Consider the following 22867-nt stretch of genomic DNA (forward strand, 5'->3'; position numbering starts at 1 on the left):
CAACCCATTTGAATCAATATTTGCACACTCCGTGCATTTACTTTAAGAGGAATCACATGTAGAATAACGAACACATTGTGCGGTAATGTCCTTTGGTAAGTCCAAAGAACAACAGACGGCTCAAAAACTGTTAAACATTCTATCATATCTATATCTTGAAAAACTAAGAAACTGGTATGTTTATTCTAATGTTATTTTTACGTAAGGAAAGAATAAAAGATGTTCGTAAAAATGTGTAAAATTTATCAAAATATACAAAAATAGAGAAACAAAGCTAGGGAAAAGCAATCACCGTAAAATGACAGTTTAATATAATTTTGTCAATTCACTGTACATAAGGCCTATAGGGTATACGCCATTGTTTTCAAGGTTCTACTTACGACGTATGAGAAGATGATAAATAATAAAAGTAAATTATTAAGGTTATGGTATTGATCCGCTGACCTGCTATTTTGTTATATAAATAGAGGCATATATAAGATGTGGAAAGAAAAGCTAAACATGTAAGATGATCAAATTAGGGATATCACTGCCATTGCTTTCGATGTTTACCAAATAATATGGGTTTGTTTGTAGTTTCCCTCTATAAGTGCAAACAACACGGCAGATGCTAGTCATCGTGAGGTGAACCAGATGACGCGTCGGACCACGTGAACCCCTAGTTCTTTCATTTTGTATAGTCCTTTACCCCAGAATGCTACAAACGCAATATCAGTTATATTGGTCTCTTGGTAATCAAGACGCCGGACAAAAAGGCGCTCGTAAAAAAATAACTGAGTCTCTGTCCTACATTCTTTAAAACACAATCATGTACATATTCTGAAGACAACAATCAAATTCAAAAGGGACGTAACCCATTTATTTGCAGCTCTGAGACGAAGAGTCACTGTTCTGACGTATTTACTGCACACCAAGAGGACACATGGTTTTAAATTAACAGCACCAAACAGTGTTGGTTTACTTTTGATTTAAAGATTGATGTATGAGACTGCATTCCTCAAGCTGATTTAGTAAAATATAAAGTTGATCAGGGTCTATTTCGGCATGCTCTCGCAGCTCTCCAACATCAATGCGCCCAGCCCATGCTCCGGGTTTTGTAGACAATGTTTTTGTTAGCACTGTCTTTGAGAAATCTGTCTGTTTTTCCAACTTATACATCAATAAATCTCATGTTAGTAGTACTATGATCACGGTGGTCAGGGGGAGCAACAGGGATGACGTCTGCTACTGACTGGGGAACACATTGTCAACATAGGTATTTTCAAGGTTTTCAATTTGATCAATTGTTGACAATAACGTATCTGTCCGTACAAACAATGTCACAAGCATGGTATAAGGTGTCAAAACTAATAAAAACCAGCATTACAAACTTATAAACATGTTTTTCCATCAAGCAAGGTATACACAAAGCAAATACAAAACACTGTCGCAACACTCTTTCGCACACACCTAACAACATATATGCCCTAGGTTCACCAAACTAAATCAACAATTCGTTCTACACAGATTCTAGTTTCAATATAGTCCCTGCACAGGCTTCCAACATATTCCAAAAGTGTTATAAATGATATGCTTGTTTGGTCTCCGCGGTTACCGAAACTTTCCAAAGAAAACGTTTCAGGTTGAATTATAGTTCAATCGTCTAAGAATGACATCAAAATAACAGTCACGGCAGAACCGATGACATATTGTACCATATCAATAGTGCTCAGCATCTCTAACGGTTGACATCCCATCCCAGAAATACATTATTACCAGTGTTCTCACTATAACTATCACACTCAATATGGTGATAAATGGGCCAGCTTGGTAGCTGATATATCAGCTTACTACTGTGCCACCCGCCCATCAGGTGGGTGGTCGAGTGGCACAGTGGTAACACACTTGCCTTTCACATAGGAGGCCGGGGTTCGATTCCCCGATCGAACGTGAAAAGATATGTGGTCACCTGCCCGACCACGTGGGTTTTCCCCGGGTACCCCGGTTTCCTCGCACACTAAGACCCTCCGCGGGCTTCCATCCGGGCCAATCAGCGTGATTAGTATAAGTTAATATAACATGTTTCACAATTGTTGTAAAATAAATAAAGTCAACTTTTTTTACAAAAGATATCACCTGATAAATAACACTATAGTATTTATTCTGTTCTCAAAGAAATACATTGTATTGCAGGGTAACGTTGGTGGGATGCTGCATTTTGTTGACGTTGTACAGTATAAGGCGTAACGTCACTTCCGATGTCAGGATACTAAATTGGATTGAATTTTTTGACGGAAGGGAAGTATCGTCTAGTCCGGCCCACTACAACGTGACAGGCAACCCTGTCAATCACATAGCCTTTATAAAGTTGCCTAAGGCCGGCAGTACCACGGTTCAGAATATATTTCTTCGGTACGGCGACGAAAAGAATCTCACTTTTGCCCTGCCAAGAATTAGCCTAGCAGGTGGTTCTTCGTTGACATCACGTTTCTTCTTTCCACCACCCAAAAATGGATTTTATGATATAACGTGTACACATATTAGGTACAACAGAAGAGAATTTAGTCGTGTTCTACCCAAAGATACTAAATATATAGGAACTGTAAGAGAGCCATTCAGCCATTTTAGTTCCAGAATTAGATTTTTGCATCCAAAAAGCGTGCTAGGCATACCGGGAGAAAATCCAGTCTTAGAATATTTGAAAAGAGAAGAAAAATACAGGAATTCATCGGGTCATTATAACGTTCTGTGCAATGTAATGTCTGACTATTACGGGTTTTCAGAAAATCTATTTTTGAAGAAGAATGGCGCGGATATAGAGAAGAATTTACGCCGACTCGGAAGTGAAATGGATATGATTTTGGTTTTGGAATATCTTGATGAATCCGTTGTGTTAATGCGAAGAAAGTTAAACTGGGATCTCAGACATGTCTTATATACTAAACTTCGTGTTAACAAAGAAGAAGATTCTAGGTTGAAGTTTGGATCAGAAGAGGCAAAACTTCATAAAAGCTGTGCATATTTAGATGATCTCTTGTATGAATTCTTTGTTCACAAATTGAAAGAACTTATAAAAAAGCAAAAATCTGATTTCAATGATGAACTGGCTTACTTCAGGAAAGTTAGACTAATGTATGATAAGTTTTGTCTGTCTACAATATCGAATGACCAACAAAACACCGAAATGACATTCGAAGGCAGTCCATGGAACAAACCATTTGTTGTTACAGGAGAACATTGCAAAAAACAATACATACATGATGTTGTGTATTTAAATATATTGAAAAAGAAACAACATTTACATTCTCTACATTAAAGAGGAAGATTTTGTTTGAAATTGTAGCGTCAGAACCCGGATAACAGTGTTTAAATAACACTTCAAGTATAACGTATATATTATAAATAAGATATTACCACTGAGATTCCCGACCGACCAGTGTTGTTCTTTAGCCATTATAACAAACTAAAGGTTATCATAGAAATTTAAAAGGTTGCTAAACAGCGAGATAACTGTAGGCTCAAAATTCACAGGAAGTTGCTAACTCAGGTCGCTTCCGCAAATATTACCTGCCCTCCAGGTCCGGAGTAAGTACATTTCCATTTGTTTTGTTACCATTATCTGATGGTAAAAAGCGACCAAATCTGGGTTATTATATTTTCACTTTACGACTTAAAATGTATTTGAAAGGAGTGGGACAAATTTCGGCCTTTCAGCGGCAAAAAAAGAAAAAAAAATCATTTTACAACCTCCCACTTTGACCAAACAATTTTCTATGAGCCATCTCAATGTAGCAGGACTTGTCCTGCTTAGGGTTCAGTTCAATTCAACACGAAAACGAAGGTGTCCTTTTCTACAATTTATTCCATAGTTCCATAAAAACCCTACAACAGCAACATAACAATCATAAGTAAATGCATCTGTATAATTTACCCTAACAAAGTAGTCAACTCGTCCAAAATATGAACACAACTAATTTACGCATTTGGTACAAACACGTTACGCTATAGAAATACTACTATTACAAAACTCTGAAGAACTCAGTCGCAATCATATGATCACGACACAAGAAATTTACAACGCTATGTACGACAGAGCGATATCAAACTACTTATAATGCAACCAGATGCTACTTGATCTATCGTGACTTAATCACAATTATCACACACTATGATATTTACACAAAATATGATAAATATAAAAATATCCTTAGGGCTTACAATATTTATACTAAAAAACACGAAAACCTACCTCTTCGTGGGGAAGAGGGTTTACCAAGGGACGCAACCTGTATATGGCGATGCAGCATGGAAAATCTACAATAATTAAGATTTACTCTATTGATAACAAAGTATAGAAAATCTGCATTTACTAGAATCTAGAAAATAATAGTTTTGACAAGATACAAAAGCTGGAACATCTTTTATATATAATATAAAAGATTTACAAAAGCTTCAATAAGGAAGAAATTCAAATTAACAATCAGTGAAACCAGTGAACTAACTGATAATCCAATAATACATATAATTTGAGTGTAACATAACCGTTCTATTACAAAACATATTTAAAATCAATGCAAATCTAATTATAAATACTACAGTCAAGATAAAACATGATCTGTACTTACAATTAGTCCAAATTTCAAATCATATATTCACTGCAGAAAAATACGTCCGCCATCATCAAAAACTATACAGGTGCGTGACAAAGAATGCGCGGTGCGCGGGCTCGCGCAATGACCACTGGGCAGTGAAATAAAAATAGATCTGCCCTTTGACCCAAACAACCGGTTTTCAAAGGAATAAGAAAAATAACATGCAGTAACATGATCACAGTGGCCTAAACCTCAATAGGTAAAAATATATATAAATAAACCAATTAGATAAAAATTGGACACTACTACATCAAAGTAGGATGTTTTGAACATATGCAGTTGATCTTAAATTATCTTCCTGTAAAATATTAGCCTTATCACTGATTGGCCGCAGTAAGGTTCGATTCGGCACGCCTCTTCAGATCAAGATATAATCTTAAGTGCTTATAATCAATTTTTTCAGCAAAACTAACAGTATTGTTTGCCTTATCAAAAGAATGCTAAATTTTCGAGTTCTGTTCAAACATTATATCTCTCTTATTAATATAATAATACACTCCGGAGGCGAGCTGTTAAGGTCATACCCGGATTCAAACAAATGACGAATACAAAATGTCTACAGGGACTAAATTTCTTAACGTAACGCATGATGTGAGGGAATCTAATACACCTCTTAAACATTTTTAAGATTAGATTTTGTGTGATCCTAGATTAGAAGTCATTTGTACATTATTTAAAAAAAAAAATCAATTATATATAGAAATCTATATTCCTTGATGTTAATACATGACAGTTTACCAAAGGATGATTCTAAAATGTTCTGCTGCACTCAATTTTATGTTTAATTTAACTAGCCCATTTCTTTCACTAGCGTAAATCAAGGGTATATAAGGACGGAATCGGACATCAATTTAGGACGTTTAGCAATGTCATACACAAACTGTACGCCCATCTTAAATTATGCTTTATTATATTTAACTTTTCATTCAATCTTTATTTCACTATTAAACCATTTTTGTTTTTCACAGATATCTTGGTCCCTAGGATATGTCTGATTCTAAGTTTCAGACTAGGGGGAGTTAAGCTAGTATTAGAATTTAGCTTGGTAATTCTTGATACAAAAACTAAGGGTCTGGTGGCCAGTCTAATATATTATTTTTGCTGATGTACAGTACTATTTTTGAATTATTATACAAATATTATATAACCAGTATCACACTGAAATGTAGCCGGTCGCTTTGAGCCGGGTCTGTTATTCAAGTTATCTACACCATGACTCCAACGCTTGAGTTCCAATTCATAATTTATTAGTCAATAAAACACCCTAAAATAACAAATAACAACAATAAGTAATAAAGTTACAATCTCATGGTGGACTAATCCATCCCACAATAACACGACAGGTGTACGCACCTGACGCAACCGGAAGCATACGCTTAGAGCCTGAGATTCAAGAACACCTACTAACCCAGGCGTAATCATAGACGTTACAACTTCTACTGAACTATGCACATTACAGATCTGACAAAGTAGGAAGTGCGTAACGCTTATACAAACAATGACAATTTCTCATGTATTGTACATAAATATTCTTAAAAATGATGCTACCAGCACAATATAAATGGAGCCATATAAAAAAAACCTACCTCTTCATTTGACGAAGAGGGCTCGACTCCCGGGGAGACAACCCGTACAAAACTACAGCGCATATAAATGGTACAATGATAAAATAAACAATATTTACTAACATGTACTGGCACCGTATACTAACTACATGTACAATGTTTAATATAAAATGCTATGACACCTAACACCTGGAGACAGCTACAGTCTCAGGACCCTCTCATTGGGCAGATACTACCTCTCGTCCGTCGCCAAGAACGTCCAAGTAAGAAGGCGGTTCCCAAGAATCCTGAGTGGGCTACTATTGTTAGGGTTTGGGACAGTTTGAAGCTGAAACGTGGAGTATTGTATCGATGCTTGCAGCAAGGAGATTCGACAATAGACCAACTTTTCATTCCAAGTTCTATGAAAGACAGGGTTTTGACATGCTTACATGATGATGTCGGCCATCCTGGACGCGACCGGACATTGTCCTTGTTAAGAGATAGATTCTTCTGGCCGTGTTTGTCTAAGGATGTAGATGCTTGGATAAAGAAGTGTCCGCGGTGCGTGCTGCGCAAAACCCCTACCACACAGCGGGTACCATTGGTTTCCATAGTTACGACACAGCCCATGGAACTGGTCTGCATAGATTACCTTACTCTAGAGACTTGCAAGGGTGGATATTCCTACGTACTAGTAGTGACGGATCACTTTACACGATACGCTCAAGCTATTCCGACGCGGAGCATGTCCGCTAGGACGACGGCTGATGCACTAATAGCTTACATACAGCACTATGGTATACCACGTCGTTTCCACTCGGTTCAGGCTGCTAATTTCTTTGGGGAGGTCATCCGCCATCTGTGCTTGTTGTTGGGGATTGAGAAGTCCAGGACCTCGCCATACCACCCCAGTGGTAACGGTACCTGCGAGCGTTTTAATCGTACATTGATGAATATGCTTGGGACAGGACAATCCAGACATTCCAGTATATCGAGAAAGGAAGGAGGACGGTCACGGCAAGGAGAGGGTGTTGCACCGGAACCATCTACTCCCCATTGGATATCTGCCCATGGGGAATAAGGTTGAGATGGCTCGGCCATGTCCAACAAACCGGACAGGGATAACCCGGAGTCGGAGGTTGGAACCAGCTGTAGAGTCAGTCTCTGATCACCAGTCAACGAGTGATAGCGACGATGATTTTGATGACATTGGAGAAGATGTAGCAACCTACATCTCGAGGCCACCCATACCGGAAGGGAGTTCTTTTTCATCCGCAGACGACTCGAATTCGGATGATGATGATGATGATAATGATGATGATGGTGACGAGTTGGGTGAGGAAGAACCGGAAGCTGGAGTTCAACCTGAACATTTAGCAACGTCACCAGCCGATCCAGTCAACGCTCCGCCTACTCAGGATGTGCCACCAGCAGTACCAATTCCCACTCCAGTACCTAGGTAGCACACCACAGTAAGACAGCCTGGCCATGGGCAATTTTTTTGTTAAGCAAATAACTCCTGTATTATGATATGTATAAAAAATGAAAAAATAAGTGTACACTATAATTGGTATATCCAGTATGAAGTAGTACATACAGGCTTCACATTTATTAAAACAAAAATCAATAAATTGGTTCCGGATTTTAAATATCCGGATTTTCCGAACGTGTGTTTACACAGGAAATTTAGTTTCGCCTACAGCGCAAAATGGAAGCCCACAGAAAAGGTAAGATAGCGGAAAAACTTAATTTACAACATATGTCCAAACAAGATTAATTCTGTCTTTGGGATAGAGATATTTAATTTTAAATAGGTTTCAGAAAAAAAATTGTGTAGAGAATTGTGCCATTTTGGGTCAAATATCATAATATTTTGCAATTTTTGAGAATTTTTTAAGCTGTTACCATGGTATTCACAGCTCTAAAAATCACAGAAAATATCAGTTTACTTATCCTTCAGAGCTCTATTAAAATTGCAAATGTTGTACAGATTTCAAATATATATACTTTATAAGAGGTTATATGTAAGGTTAACTGGCAATGTTTACATATCTAAAGCATGTGCCATATTTTTCAGAATTTGGCATTTTTACTGTACACTGCTACCTTATAAGGGCTGAAAAATGTTATTTTTTGGAAATTGTGCTTAATTATGCTTGATTAAGCTTCATTTTAGTTCATTATTGCTCAAAAATGCATAAAAACAATTTAAAACTTGTTTATTATCTGGCTTGTCATATTAGAGGAATCAAGGGAGGTAACTCGCATATTTACCCATTTTAAGGATGGGTTAATTAAGCATAATGTTAATGAGTCAGTGTAAATTGAAAAGATATTCTGTGTTTTATAACAAACCCAAAATAACTTATTGGGTATCTAACAAACCATATAGACTGAATTCTGGTTTGTTTTACCTGATTTATTACCCCGTATCCATGGAAACTATTACAGTAAATGTTATTTTTTGAAATATTTGGTGAAACCATTATTTTCAATTTATTTATACATTGGTAAGCATGTAATTTCAATTGATGGAGTGTACGGTTGATACAATATTGTCAATTATTGTCACTTCCTTCGGTAAAGCAGAAAAAATAGCATTTTCCGCATAAAATGGGATCAGCGGACACTTTCATATGATCATTGGTACATGTCTGAATTACCGGGGTGGAAACAGATGACTGTGATGTCATAGGCATGACATTTTGAAATCTTGGATGTCATGTCATGATTTATCAGTTAGAATATTGCATGTGTTGCTAAGCTGAGGTTTGGAAAGGAATTTGGTTATTTATTATGACACCATTGAGTATTTATGACGTCATAGATACCATCTGATGACGTCATAGTTACTGATGACGTCATGGTAACTATGACGTCATATTACAAGGCTAAATTTGATAGTTGTATAGTATTTTTTGCTTGATTACATGCACAGAGACTCAAAGTACCACATTCAACTCAAAACACAACTTTATTCAAGAGATATACAGAATTATGGGAGTTTTCATCTTTAAAATTACCTCCCCTTATTACTGGATTGGGAGAAAAAGTTGTCGAAATACACCTCTCAGGAAAATCAGCAATACTCCGTGACTATTAAAGATACACAGTAACCCGATATGTCATTTTGTTCGTCGGAACATATTCTAGACATTCATGGGGTTTTTAGTAAAATTAGAATGAACAAAAGTGATGTATAAGGTAGCACACCACAGTAAGACAGCCTGGCCATGGGCAATTTTTTTGTTAAGCAAATAACTCCTGTATTATGATATGTATAAAAAATGAAAAAATAAATGTACACTATAATTGGTATATCCAGTATGAAGTAGTACATACAGGCTTCACATTTATTAAAACAAAAATCAATAAATTGGTTCCGGATTTTAAATATCCGGATTTTCCGAACGTGTGTTTACACAGGAAATTTAGTTTCGCCTACAGCGCAAAATGGAAGCCCACAGAAAAGGTAAGATAGCATTTTTACTGTACACTGCTACCTTAGGAGATCTACAAGGAAAAGGAAGCCTCCGAGGTGGATACAGTCTGGGGATTTTGTCTGTAAACAGGCATGTTTCAACCCGACATTGCTGAGTGGGAGAAGAAAGCTATGTTTTTAATTAACATTACTGCTGGAGATATGTTTAATCGAATGTCTGATGTTGCCAGGGATACGTTGCTGCATATGTTGAAGTCTTAGGTAGGGAGTTTGTATACCTGGGATATATCTGTGTTTTTATCATTATCAATGTTTTTCCCCTGAATACATTGTACATTTTACTTGGTATTTTCCATTTGTTTGATGGAGTTTTTTGTGGAAGATGTAAACATCTTCTTTGAGAGCAGGGGAGGAAGGTGTACAATTTTGTGTATTTTTGATTTTTTATAAGAGTATTATCACGTTCATATTTTTTAAACATGACGGTCATATAATATGTGACTGCGAATTGTATTTTAAAATTTTTTGTACATGGGTAGTTTTTTTTGTAAGATTTGGTTTGGTTTGGTTTATTTTGTTTAACGTCCTATTAACAGCTAAGGTCATTTAAGGACGGCCTCCCGTGTGTGCGACATGAATGCGTGTGGTGAGTGCGTATGTGTGTTTTGGGAGGCTGCGGTATGTTCGTGTTAAGTCTCCTTGTGATAGGCCGGAACTTTTGCCGATTTATAGTGTTACCTCACTGAAACATACTGCCGAAGACACCCAGCAGCACACCCCACCCGGTCACATTATACTGACAACGGGCGAACCAGTAGTCCCACTCCTTTTATGCTGAGCGCTAAGCAGGAGCAGCAACTACCATTTTTAGAGACTCTGGTATGTCTCGGCCAGGGGACAGAACCCAAAGCCTTCCTCACAGAGGCGAACGCTCAACTAAAGGCCAAAAGTGAGGCATTGTCAAGGGAGACATTAGTAAGAATAAAGTTGTTCAGAAAGAAGAGAAAAGATAAGATCCCAAATTTAGTCGCCTCTTACGATCATGCAATGGGGGCAGCAGGTACAATTCTTACGCCCTACCTGCATTGTGATGCTGGAAAGATGGGATGTGGACATCTTTCATACAAGGAGGGGAGAATGCAACAGTGTCATTATTTAATGACATATGGGTATTATTTAGATTTATCTATTTTTGTACTACTGTGTATGTACAGGCTCTGTATTTATCATATGTATATGTGTACGCAGTTGTACTGTATGCTATGTACATTATGTACATGTAAACCTGTTTGACAGGTCAGAGGTCGGAGTTATTTTTATAGTAGAGTGACCATGGGTCAATGCGCACCCGCGCTTTTTAGGGTAGCGTCACTCCCGTACTAGGCACTGTTGTGAGTGGACGTGTATATGTTGCGTCTATATATTTAATGTAACAGAGAGCAGGATTAATTTAATTTAAATCACTGCCTCCGCTAGGGATCGAACCCGGGACCGCTGGCTTACTAGTCTTACGCTCAACCGATCGAGCTAAAGAGACGATCTCTCTAGCCGAGCGGTGTATTGCGGCTAGTATTTACCAGGGTTACATACTCCCCCTCCAGGAAAGAACTCGTCCCCAACTTCCAGGGGTAACAGCGATGCTTTCGCAAGCAGCGATGAGTATCATTCCCGAGTCCCTACATGGGCGCCAATTGAACAGAGCGTAGGATTAATTAAATTTAAATCACTGCCTCCGCTAGGAATCGAACCCGGGACAGCTGGCTTACTAGTCTTACGCTCAAATTGATTTAACACTAATTTCCATCAGTTATGTTTCTAAGAGTAATTGGTAAAAAAGAAAAAGAAAAAAAAGCAATATCACTGAAATTATTTTAAAAAAATGTTGTTTTACATTGGAATATCATACTGTAGTTTTATGTTATTTATTGTTGATTTAATGAGTGTTATATATTTCAAATCAAATAATAATGAATATCTGATTTTCCATTAACACTTCCTTGTCCTAAGTCGATGAAAAATAAATGTATAATAGAAAGAAAATGATCTGAGTGATAGCCTTGTTCAACTGCTTTCATTTCATTTCAACACATTTTATTGTGATAGAATAAATGTATTGGACAACAGGCAAGCCTATAAACGTCCTCTCCAAAAGGAACCACATATATACAGAGTAAAGTGAATAAAGTAAATATCATAGGCATAAGTATTATATAAAGAGAAATAGATTAAGGAATGTACGCATCAATGTATCACACCAATAATCACGGAGTAGAATGATAACTTTATAATGTAAAGTAGTATAATCAATTCTTTAAAAATGTAACCTTTATGATACAGACTTGCATACCTACATCCTACATGACACACACAACCTCACACAAACCCCCACTTACTCACATACAACATATCCAAAGATGTGAACTCAGCCTCAGCAAGTACTACTTGTATACTTATTGTCATCATTTTATAGTATCATTTAAGCAATGAACAGTGGTTTTAATGTTGTTATTGTCGATATGGCAGCAAGATGTATGTTAGGCAAATGGCATGGGATCCCGTTAGGGATTTTTTGGTACTATTTATATAACATTGTACATTAGTTATGATTAATCCATTAATTTCATGAATTGAATACCTACAATTTGAAAAATTAGGACAAGTAAAAAAGTAATGATCCTTATTTACAATAGGTGAGCCACAGGTAAAACTTGGATCAGGGATAAGATGATCTATTTTATGATGGTTTAAGTCACTTGCTTTATATCTTAATTGACACAAGATAATGTTTAATTTACACGGTAAACAGTTTTTAAAAGTAGCAGATATAGTATCATTAGGATTTGCTATAGTTCGATTAAGATTTTTTTCAAGGAACTTGGACTTACAGTCATGGTGTCACAGAAAGAATGAAATGTAGTGAGGGGCGATAACTCTGTGCATGAAACACGGATAAAAATAAATACTCAAGATGATATAAGAATGTCCGTCTTGAGCTCAGAGGTTCCATGCATGAGTCCCGATTTTCATCAAAATCGCTCAATGTCAATATTTCGACGAATCAGAAGCCTCAGTGTGGTTCTATGGCAACAAATTGACCAATTGGATGCCTTTATGTGGTTGTTTTGTTAATGAATCAAATGTGGTTGAATTCGAATTCCCCTATTTACCATTTTACATCCAAATCTAATATCCTTAACTACGACCAATCAGAAGCCTTGGTATGGTTGATAATCAAACAATATATAAATTTTCACCAACCGATCGGAAAATAAAGGGTCAGTTGCACACCCCATGATTTTGATGAACACTTGTGTCGAGTTCTTTTTAAGTGGAAGACTTAATTAAGTATTGGTTATGTTATAACACTGGTAACCCCAAAACCAGTAATTTCTTCACGTTACCTTTGATTCCCTTCCTTTAGCATTAATACCTTCAATTGCACTTAATTTCCTCACTTGTACTTAATTCACTCAAGACATTTAAAACTGTCAATTACGTTTAAAAATTAATACTGACGCGAGGAAATTGGAGGTTTTGGGGTAACCAATGTAACAATGCTCATAATTCTACAGTTTTCTGGAATATGACACTTTAATTGATTGTAAGACATCAATTGACATCTATCTAATATTAAGTTCAGGGCTTCTTGTGTGTTGTGAGGTAGTCACCAACTACAACTAGGAGACCAAGCCTCAAAATGATCATAGTCAAGATTATTTTTTCTAATATTTAACATAAAATAGATGTTATGGCAATTGGTCTATAAGTATTTGGATCATCGATAGCACATTTACCTTTATATAGAGCTTTAACATTAGCAGACTTCCAGGCTGTAGGAATAGTACAAGAAGTAACAGTTTTGCTAAATGCATTTCTGAGAGGTAAAATATTATTGACGGTAGAATTTTTTTTCCTGAAAAAATGCATCAGCTCCAGGAGGTTTACTATCAATAATTAACTGGAATCGATCAATTATATCTTGATCTGAAATTGTAACTCCACCAAGTTTGATAAGACTAAGGGTAGGTAACTCCATATTAGAATTATGAACATTGTTAGTTTCCTGAACAGAGTTAGAAATAGAAATACGTTTTTAATAGCTTCTGCTTTATCCAATGGATCCAAATATCATAACCAACTTTAAAAGAATGAGAAGTTTCATTTTTCTTGGAAAGACCACATAAAGACTTAGCAGTATTACATCACTTACTAGGTGGTATGGTCTTTTTTGTGTGTATCTTCAGCTTTTCTAATAAGGTCAATTACAGTATTTCTCAACATTCTAAATTTATACCAATCATCTTCTTAATGGTATGTTTGGCGCTTTTATGTGATCATTTTTTTTCTTAACTGGGTTCTAATTTCATAAGTCAGACATGGTTTATCATTAGGTTTTATTCTTATTATTTCACATGGAATATACTTTTCAATAAGCACGTTTATTTGATTTGAAAATATACTATATATCTTATTCACATTAGATCAAATTAATATATTCCAATTTATTGCTAGAAGACCTCTATTTATTTCATTCCAGTTTGGTTCACTAAATTTTAAAATTGATGATTTTACTTTTAATACTTTAAAACATAGATGCATACCAAAAGGACAGTGATCACTACATAGTGGTGATAAAACTTCAGAACTCTGTACTATGTTGAGATTATCAACATATAATTTGTAAATACCATGACAATGACTGATGTATTAGTAATTCTTGTAGGACATTGAATATTTCCATCATAGGGGTGGGTAATGATAGGAGTGGGTAATGATAGGGGTGGGTAATGATAGGGGTGGGTAATGATAGAGGTGTGTAATGATAGGGGTGGGTAATGATAGGGGTGGGTAATGATAGGGGTGGGTAATGATAGGGGTGGGTAATGGTAGGGGTGGGTAATGATAGAGGTGGGTAACGATTAGTGTGTGTAATGATAGAGGTGGGTAATGGTAGGGGTGTGTAATGATAGGGGTGTGTAATGATAGGGGTGGGTAATGATAGGGGTGTGTAATGATAGAGGTGTGTAATGATAGAGGTGGGTAATGATAGGGTGGGTCCTGCTCGCGGTGTGTCCTGCTTCGGGGTTGGCCTGCTCGCGGTGTGTCCTGCTCGGGGTGGGTCCTGCTCGCGGTGGGTCCTGCTCGCGGTTTGTCCTGCTCGTGGTGGGTCCTGCTCGGCGGGGTCCTGCTCGCGGTGGGTACCTTCTAGCGGTCTAGTCATGCTCGCGGTTGTCCCTTGCTCGGGTTGTGGTCCATGCTCGGGGTGGGTCCTGCTCGCGGTGGGTCTCCTCGCGGTGGGTCCTGGTGCTGTGAGGTACTGCTCGCGGTTGGTCCTGATTCGCAGTGGGGTCCTGCTCGCAGGTTGGAATGCTCGGGGTGGTCATGCTCGGGTGGGTCCTTCTAGCGTGGGCTCCTGTCTCGCGGTTGTGTCCCTGCTCGTGGTGGTCTGCTCGCGTGTGTAGTCCTGCTCGGTTTGGGGGTTTCCTGCTCGCGGTGGTTCCATGCTGCGGTGGGTTCCCTGATTCGGGGGGGGTCCTGCTCGGGTGGGTCCTGCTCGCGGTGGGTAATGATAGAGGTGGGTCATGATCGAGTTGGTACTGATCGAGGTTCGTAATGCATAGGGGTGGGTCATGCTAGGGGTGGTCAATGCAGAGGTGTAGTCCTTCGAGGGGTGTGTACGCCTAGCGGTGGGTACTGAGAGAGGTCGGTAATGATCGAGTTGGGTAATGACGAGTTGGGTACTGATCGAGGTGGTCTGATAGATTACGGTAATGATAGAGGTCGGTAATGATAGCGGTGGGTCATGATAGAGGTCGTAATGATGCGGTGGGTCATTATATAGGTGGGTAAATGATAAGGGGGGGTAATGATAGGGGGTGGGTAATGATAGAGGTGTGTAATGATAGAGGTGGGTAATGATAGAGGTGGGTAATGATAGAGGTGGGTAATGATAGAGGTCGGTAATGATAGAGGTGGGTAATGATAGGGGTGGGTAATGATAGAGGTGGGTAATGATAGGGGTGGGTAATGATAGAGGTGCTGTCCTGAGGGGTGGGTCCTGCTCGGGGTGGGGTATGTCAGGGGTTGGGTAATGCCGCGGTGGGTCCGATTCGTGTGTTCATGCTCGCGGTGTGTACTGGTCGGGGTGTGTCCTGCTCGCGGTGGGTCCTGCCTCGGGGTGTGTCTCCTGGTCGGGGTGGGTCATGATCGAGGTGTTCCCTGCTAGGGGTGTCTCTAAGCGGTGGTCACTGCTACGCGGTGGTACTGCTCGAGGTCGGTCCCCCGCTTCGTGTGTGTCCCTGCTCGAGGTGGTCCTGGTCGGAGGTGGTGTCCTGCTCGGGTGGGTCTGGTCTGGGTGTGTCCTGCTCTCGGGTGAGGTAATTGGTCGGGGTGTGTTCCTGCTCTGGTTGGTCTGCTCGCGTGGGTACTGCTCCGGTGGGCCCCGCTTCGTTGGTGTGTCCTGATCGCTGTGGGTCCTGTCGGAGTTGTCCCTGCTCGGGTGGGTCCTGGTCGGGGTAGGGTCCTGGTCGGGGTGGTCTTGTCGCGGTGGGTCCCGCTTCGTCGTGTGTGTCCTGGCTTAGCCGGTTTGGGTCTCCTGTCGGCGGGTGTGTCCTGCTCGGGGTGGGTCCTGGTCGTGGTGGGTCCTGGTCCGGGGTGGGTCCTGCTCGCGGTGGTTCCTGCTAGAGGTCTGTCCTGATCTAGGTGTGTACTGCTCGGGGTGTGTCATGATAGAGGGTGTGTCATGCTCGGGGTGGGTAATGATAGAGGGTGGGTTAATGGTCGGGGTGGGTACGATTCGTGTGTGTAATTATCGAGTTTGTAATGACTAGGGGTGGTTAATGCCTAGCGGTGTGTAATCATAGGGCTGGGTCCTGATAGGGTTTGGTACTGATACGTGGTAGGTCATTCTCGTGGTGGGTATGATATGGGTGGTAATGATAGGGGCGGTGTGTAATGATAGGGGTGGGTACTATCGGGTTGGGTATGATCGGGGTTGGGTAATGCATCTTGGTGGGTCATGCTCTGTTGGGTAATCATAAGGGTGTGGTAAGGATAGCGGTGGGTTAATGATGTGTGGGTCAGATAGAGTTTGTGTCCTTATAAGTTTTGGTAATGATCGATTTTTTGGTAATTTTTCCGTTTGTGTCCTGCTCAGCGGTGGGGTCCTGACTGCGGTGGGTCCTGCTCTGGGTGGTTCATGCTCGCGGTTGTAATGCCGGGGTGGGTAACGATTAGTGTGGGTAATATTAGGTGTGGTGTTTATGATTGGGGTGTGCAATGATACGGGGTGGGTTTATGATATGGGTGTTTCAATGACTTGATAGGGGTTGCGTCATGCTTCGAGGTGGGTCATGATGGCCGGTGTGTCACTTATGTGTGGGTACGCTCCGGGGTGGGCCATCTGGGTGTTTCCCCATCGGGGTGTTTCTGCTCTGCTGTGGTCCTGCTCGAGGTGGGTAATTCTAGCGGTAGTTCAATGATCTCGGTTGGGTCATGATAGGGGTGTGTCATGCTCAGGGTGGGGGGTATTTTCGGGTGGGTAATGATTGGGGTGGATCCTGCTATGGGTGGGTACCTGCTGGGGGTGTGTAATGATACGGGGGTCGGGTCCTGCTCGGGGTGGGTATTTCTCAGGGGTGGCTTACTGATGTGTTGCGGTAATGATAGAGGTGGGTAATGATAGGGGTGGGTAATGATAGGGGTGGGTAATGATAGGGGTGGGTAATGATAGGGGTGTGTAATGATAGAGGTGGGTAATGATAGAGGTGGGTAATGATAGAGGTGGGTAATGATAGGGGTGGGGTTATGTTAGGGGTGTGTAATGATAGGAGTGTGTAATGATAGGGGTGGGGATAATGATAGGGGTGGTTATGATAGGGATGGTAATGATCTGTGTTTGGTTATTTTAGTTTTTTGTTACCTATTAGTTTGTGGTTAACTTATGAGGGGGTTTGTAACTTGATAGCGGTGGGTCCCGCTTCGTGTGTGTCTGATCGCGGTGTCCTGGGCGGGTGTGTGTACCTCTCTCGCGGTGGGTCAGCTAGGGTTTGTCATGGTACGGGGTGGTTCCTGCTCGCGGTTGTGTCCTGCTCGGGTTGTGTCCTGCCTCGCGGTTTGGGGTCGGTCCTGCTCCGGTTGGGTCATGCTAGCGGTCGGTCACGATTAGTGTGTGTACCTGATAAGGTGGGTCTGGTAGGGGTGTGTCATGATCGGGTTGGGTAATGGTCCATGGGGTGTGAATACATGCTCGAGGTGGTTACTTGGTCGGGTTGTGTCCCTTCTCGGGGTGGGTCCTGATCGCGGTGGGTACTTGATCCGCGGTGGGCAACCGATTAGTGGTGTGTCCTGCTGCGGTGGGGTCCTGGGTAGGGGGGCATGACCTAGGGGTGGGTCTGGTCAGGGGTTGGTACTGTCGGGGTGGGTCTGCTCTAGGTGGGTACCGCTTACGTAGTGTGTAGCTGATCGCGGTGCTGGTCCTGGTCGGGGTGTGTCCTGCTCGGGTGGGTACTTGTAGGGTGGTAATGGTCGGGGTGGGTACTGATAGAGTAGGGTAAATGATAGAGGTCGGTAATCGATGAGGTGGTGTAAGATAGGGGTGTGTAGCTGATAGGGGTGTGTAATGGCTAGGGGTGGGAATGATAGAGGTTGGGTCTGTTCTGAGGTTGTCCGCTTGTGTGTGTCCTGCTACGCAGGGTGGTTACTGCTCTTGGTGGTTCCTGCTCGAGGTTTGGTCCTGCTCTGGCCGGGGTATATAGGGGTTGGTACGGATAGGGGTACGGTCATGATCGTGGTGTGTGCTTCTGATCTGGGTGGGTACTGATAGGGTGGGTCATGACTAGGGGTTGGTAATCATAGGGGGGGGATCATGATCGGGGTTGGTACCTGCAGGGGTGGGTCAGATCGGGTGGGTACTCTGAGGTTGGTCCTGCTAGAGGAGGTGGGTCCTGCTCGGGGTGGTCACTGACTCGCGTTGGGTCCTGACGGCGGTTGGTCCCTGCTCGCGTACGGGTCCTGGTTCGGTGTGTGTCCTGCTCGCGGTGGGTTCGTGCTCCGGTGGGTCCTGCCTCGGGGTGGGGGTCCTGATCGGTGGGGTCCCTGCTTCGTGGTGGGTCCCGCATTCGTGTGGGTCCTCTTAGGGGTGGGTTTGCTCGGGTGGGTCTGCTCGGGGTGATGTTCTGTACGGGGGGTGGGCCTGCCTCGGGGTGTTCCTGCTCGGGGTGGGTTCGGCTTGGGTGGGGTCCTGCTCGGGGTGCGTCCTGACTCGCGGTTGTTCATCGCTGAGGTGGTCCTGCTAGGGGGGTGGGGTACCGAATGTATGGGCAAATAGGGTTGGGCAAATATGTGTGTGTAATGATAGATGGGTAATATATAGTTGGGTAATATATTAGAGGTGGGTACTTATTAGGGTGTGTAATGAATAGGGTTTTTACTGATCAGGTGGGTTCTCTTATTAGGGTTGGGTCCCTGCCTTGGTGGTGCTCCTGCTCGGAGGTGGTCCTGCTGTCGGGGGGGTCTGATCGGCGGTGGGTCATGCTCGGGGTGGGGTGTGCTCGGGGTGGTCCTTCCTGCGGCTGTGGGTCCTGCTCGCGGTTGGTCTCCTGCTCGGGGTGGTCATGCTCGGACGGCGGGGTCGTGCTCGGGGTGGGTCCTCGGGTGTTTCATGCTCGCCAGGTGGTCATTCTCCGCGGTGGTCGTGCTCGCCTGTGGGTCCTGCTCTGGGTGGGTTCTTTTCGGGGTGTGTCCTGCGCGGCCTGGATGTCCTTGCTACGGTTGTTGCCTCCTGCCAGGGGTGGGTTCTGCTCGGGCCTCGCGTCCTGCTCGGGGTGGGTTCTGTTAGGGGGGTGGGTCCCGCTTCGTGTGGGTCATCTCGGGTGGTCCTGATAGGGGGGACCATTCTAGGGGGTGGGGTACTGATGGCATGTGGTGTTATGATCGAGGTGGTACTGATAGGGGTGGGTACTGATACAGGGGTGGCGGTGGGTATTGATCTGGGGTTTAATGATAGGGAATGAGTTAAAGATGCCGATGTAAGGGTTACGGAAGTGGCTAGGGTTAAGGACGTTGGTTTTATAGTTAATTGGTATATTTGTGTTATTTCATAATACTAGTTTATAAAAGGCCACATGGATGTACTATTTGTTGATTGAACTTTCTTTTGCTACGTCTTGCATGATGCTCTAAATGTTTTTGTTCTGCATGTATATCTCTAAGAATGGCGGCATTAACTTATGTAATAAAGCTCCCATGAAATGTAGATAGTGTTATACCAAGTGATAATTGACATTAAAAGGGATTATTAGTGGCAATCAACGAGAGGTAAAATGTTTTAGTAAGAATTAAACAAAAAATGTTCCGAGTAATTGTATACGTCAGAAATAAGGATCAGATGGAGAAAAAATATTTATCTCCTCTAAATGTTTTGATTGTCTTTTGAATTTGTCTGTAACGTTAATCCCGCCATTCCCATATGAAAAAAAAATCGTATTGTCTGAGTAGATTTTCATTACAATGAGATATATCTTAGTAATCGTGCATACATCCAGAGTATTTTCTTAAAATGGCTGTAATTGAAAGAATTACGATAGATAATCCATCATACATTTTGATACGGCGTTATGTTAAAAAAAAATAAAACAAGAGCTGTTGGAGAACAGCATAGCTCGTCTCGCAAATGTTTGTCAATAAGTAATTATAATATATACTAATTGGTATGGTTTCGCAAATTGCATTAATAATATTCATATTGTTTACCGTACTTGATCAGATTGCGTTTTGTGTATTCATGCAATTTTCAAAGCCATACCAATTTATATATATCTGTAAATTATTTATTGACAAACATTCGGGAGACAAGCTATGCTGTTGTAGATTGAATAAATATATTAACTACACTATTTAATGTAATTGCTTTTGGACATTTTTCTTCAATTTTTTGATAAAATATTATCCTAATGAGAGTTGTCTCCCTTGAATTTTCATATTGTTTTTCCAGTTTCACTCCAAAAAGGGATAGTGTAACTCAAGAGGGACTCTTTTACCAAATACCAGCACACTAGTACAATCATAAAGTGATCTGTTAATAGCCATAACAATTAATTACTTGCCAAAAAATCTTTTTTTTAAATCTGTTTTTTTCTTAAAAATCTTTTAGTTTAATTCCAGCAGGGGATAGTTTAATCCCCACAGGGACCATATTACCATAAATTACTATGGCCTTTCAACACACAGATTTTTAAAAAAAAATCCATCAAGTCCAACATTTGAAAAATCTGTTTTTTTCCCAAAAAAATCTTTTAGTTTAACTCCGGCAGGGGATAGTTTAACTCCATAGGGACTCTATTGCCAATTATCAGCACCCTAGTACAATTATAAAGTGATGTATTCATACGTTTCAACACTTGCAACCAAAACTTAACATTTGAAATAACAACACCGACGCTGACACCAACGCCGACGCCGTAGTGACAACATAAGCTCTCAAAAGCTGAAAAGATATTTTAAACATCAGGGCCATCAAGGTTGTCCTTTTATAAAGCAAGCCGTCAGCATCATAGTCCTAGTACGATCTGAACTAATACTGGGTAACATGTAGACATATATCATACTGTAGTATGTATCCCTAAGATGTTCACCATATGTGGTCCGATACGTCAAGTTGTTCAGTAAAAAGATAGACAAAATGATGGGTGAAATTCTGTCTCCTAACTGGTTAAGGTTATAACCATTTTATTTCCTTTTTATTATATTTCGAATGAGAAATCAAGATGCCTTTATAATTTTTTTCTTTACCTATCTACTAGAAAGTAACTATGCCAATCCGGCGACATGACAACCAATCGAGTACGTATTTCAAAATATTACTACGCTACAAAATATAGTTCCACATTTAAAAATACATTAACATAATAAACGAAACTTATTAACTCCAGTTAGTGTTTATGAATTCCTAAAACACAATATTTTATCTACTATTTATGTAAACAGTGTAATTTGATATAGATATTTCTTGATGATAAAACGTAGCCCGTTAATTGTTACTACTGCGCCTATGCAACAGGGAAGTAATTCAGACAAAACCTTATAATTCCACTGGTCATTGCTGCAGTGAAAATACAATTGATAAGTTTGATCGGTTTAAATATTTTCTATTTTTCACAGACCAAAATGTAATAAAAGCACCATTCATTTACAGATTAAGGGTTGAAGACCGTAGAACCGTACACAAATCCTAAAAAGTATCTTCAAGCTGTTTTGGCATTCTAGGACATGATACAAAGGGCATACAATGTCAATAGTACTCAATACCTAGATGGTGACTGTTCAAAAGCACTATAGTTCAATACAATAATATTAATTGTAATAATTTTGAATATTAGATTTCACTAAAGCCTCCAGAACCTGCGAACATTAACTATTCGAATATATTAAAGCGTGATTTTCAGGCTACGACAAACATAGACTCAATCAGCAGTGTACTATCTACAACATCAAAGGCACAAAAGCTATTGGAACCTTTAGAAGAAAAAAAGTTTAACACAGTAGAGCCGTGAGATAATTAAGGTGTATCCTACAGCTGTTTCGCCCTTATAGGACCTGTCAATCATGTTCATCAAACTAGGTGATGAATCAACATAGTCTCATCAAGCCTGGTTATGAGTGGTCTACATTACAAATTCATATATTCAGTATTTCGACTTCGCCAAAGGCTGTTGTTACGTGGCACAATAGGTCTCGTGGATACATACAAGATACATGTAACTGTTAACCGTTGGAGATGAAGTGGACGGACCTACACCTTTCGACGTTGGAAGTCGTAGCTTAACCCATAACTTTATTGTTTAAATAGTATTCAAATGCTACTCGGACCATGAGACGCAACCAATGCTACAGGTAAGTCATCTATTATGTTTCAGCAACGCATGTTGGAGGTAAATCTTATATCATGCTTAAGTAACACCTGTTGGCGGTCATTTTTGAAACTAATCATTCTATTTAGTTTTCCAAGCAAATTTTACATGACATAGTAATATTTCCATAGCAAACACCAATCGTTCCATAGCAAACATTCCAAATATATACAAACATTCTTTTAAAATTCACTATATATATTTATATAAATATCTATAAAAAAGGGGGAAAAAAACAAAAAAAACCCATAAATGCCATTTTTTTCACATAGTAATAAAGCTCCAGACAGATAGAAAACCAACAATTAATTAAATAAGAAGGAAAGACATATATTTACA

At 40.5% G+C, this 22867-nt stretch overlaps 2 protein-coding genes across 2 annotated transcripts; one reads left to right on the plus strand and one right to left on the minus strand.

The window, feature by feature from the left end:
* The first annotated feature begins 7266 nt into the window (after positions 1-7266).
* LOC117338596 (intraflagellar transport protein 46 homolog) lies at positions 7267-7641 on the plus strand. The gene has a single exon (XM_033899953.1). The coding sequence runs from the start codon at positions 7267-7269 to the stop codon at positions 7639-7641; it is 375 nt and encodes a 124-aa protein (XP_033755844.1).
* A 7192-nt stretch (positions 7642-14833) lies between these two features.
* LOC117338597 (proline-rich protein 2-like) lies at positions 14834-18896 on the minus strand. Its single transcript, XM_033899955.1, has 3 exons — positions 18587-18896; positions 15876-16281; positions 14834-15170 (listed from the first exon to the last, which is right to left on the minus strand). The coding sequence occupies exons 1-3, from the start codon at positions 18894-18896 to the stop codon at positions 14834-14836; spliced, it is 1053 nt and encodes a 350-aa protein (XP_033755846.1).
* Positions 18897-22867: the final 3971 nt, after the last annotated feature.

Source organism: Pecten maximus, chromosome 11 (genome assembly GCF_902652985.1).
Source record: "Pecten maximus chromosome 11, xPecMax1.1, whole genome shotgun sequence".
Classification (NCBI taxonomy): Eukaryota; Metazoa; Mollusca; class Bivalvia; order Pectinida; family Pectinidae; genus Pecten; species Pecten maximus.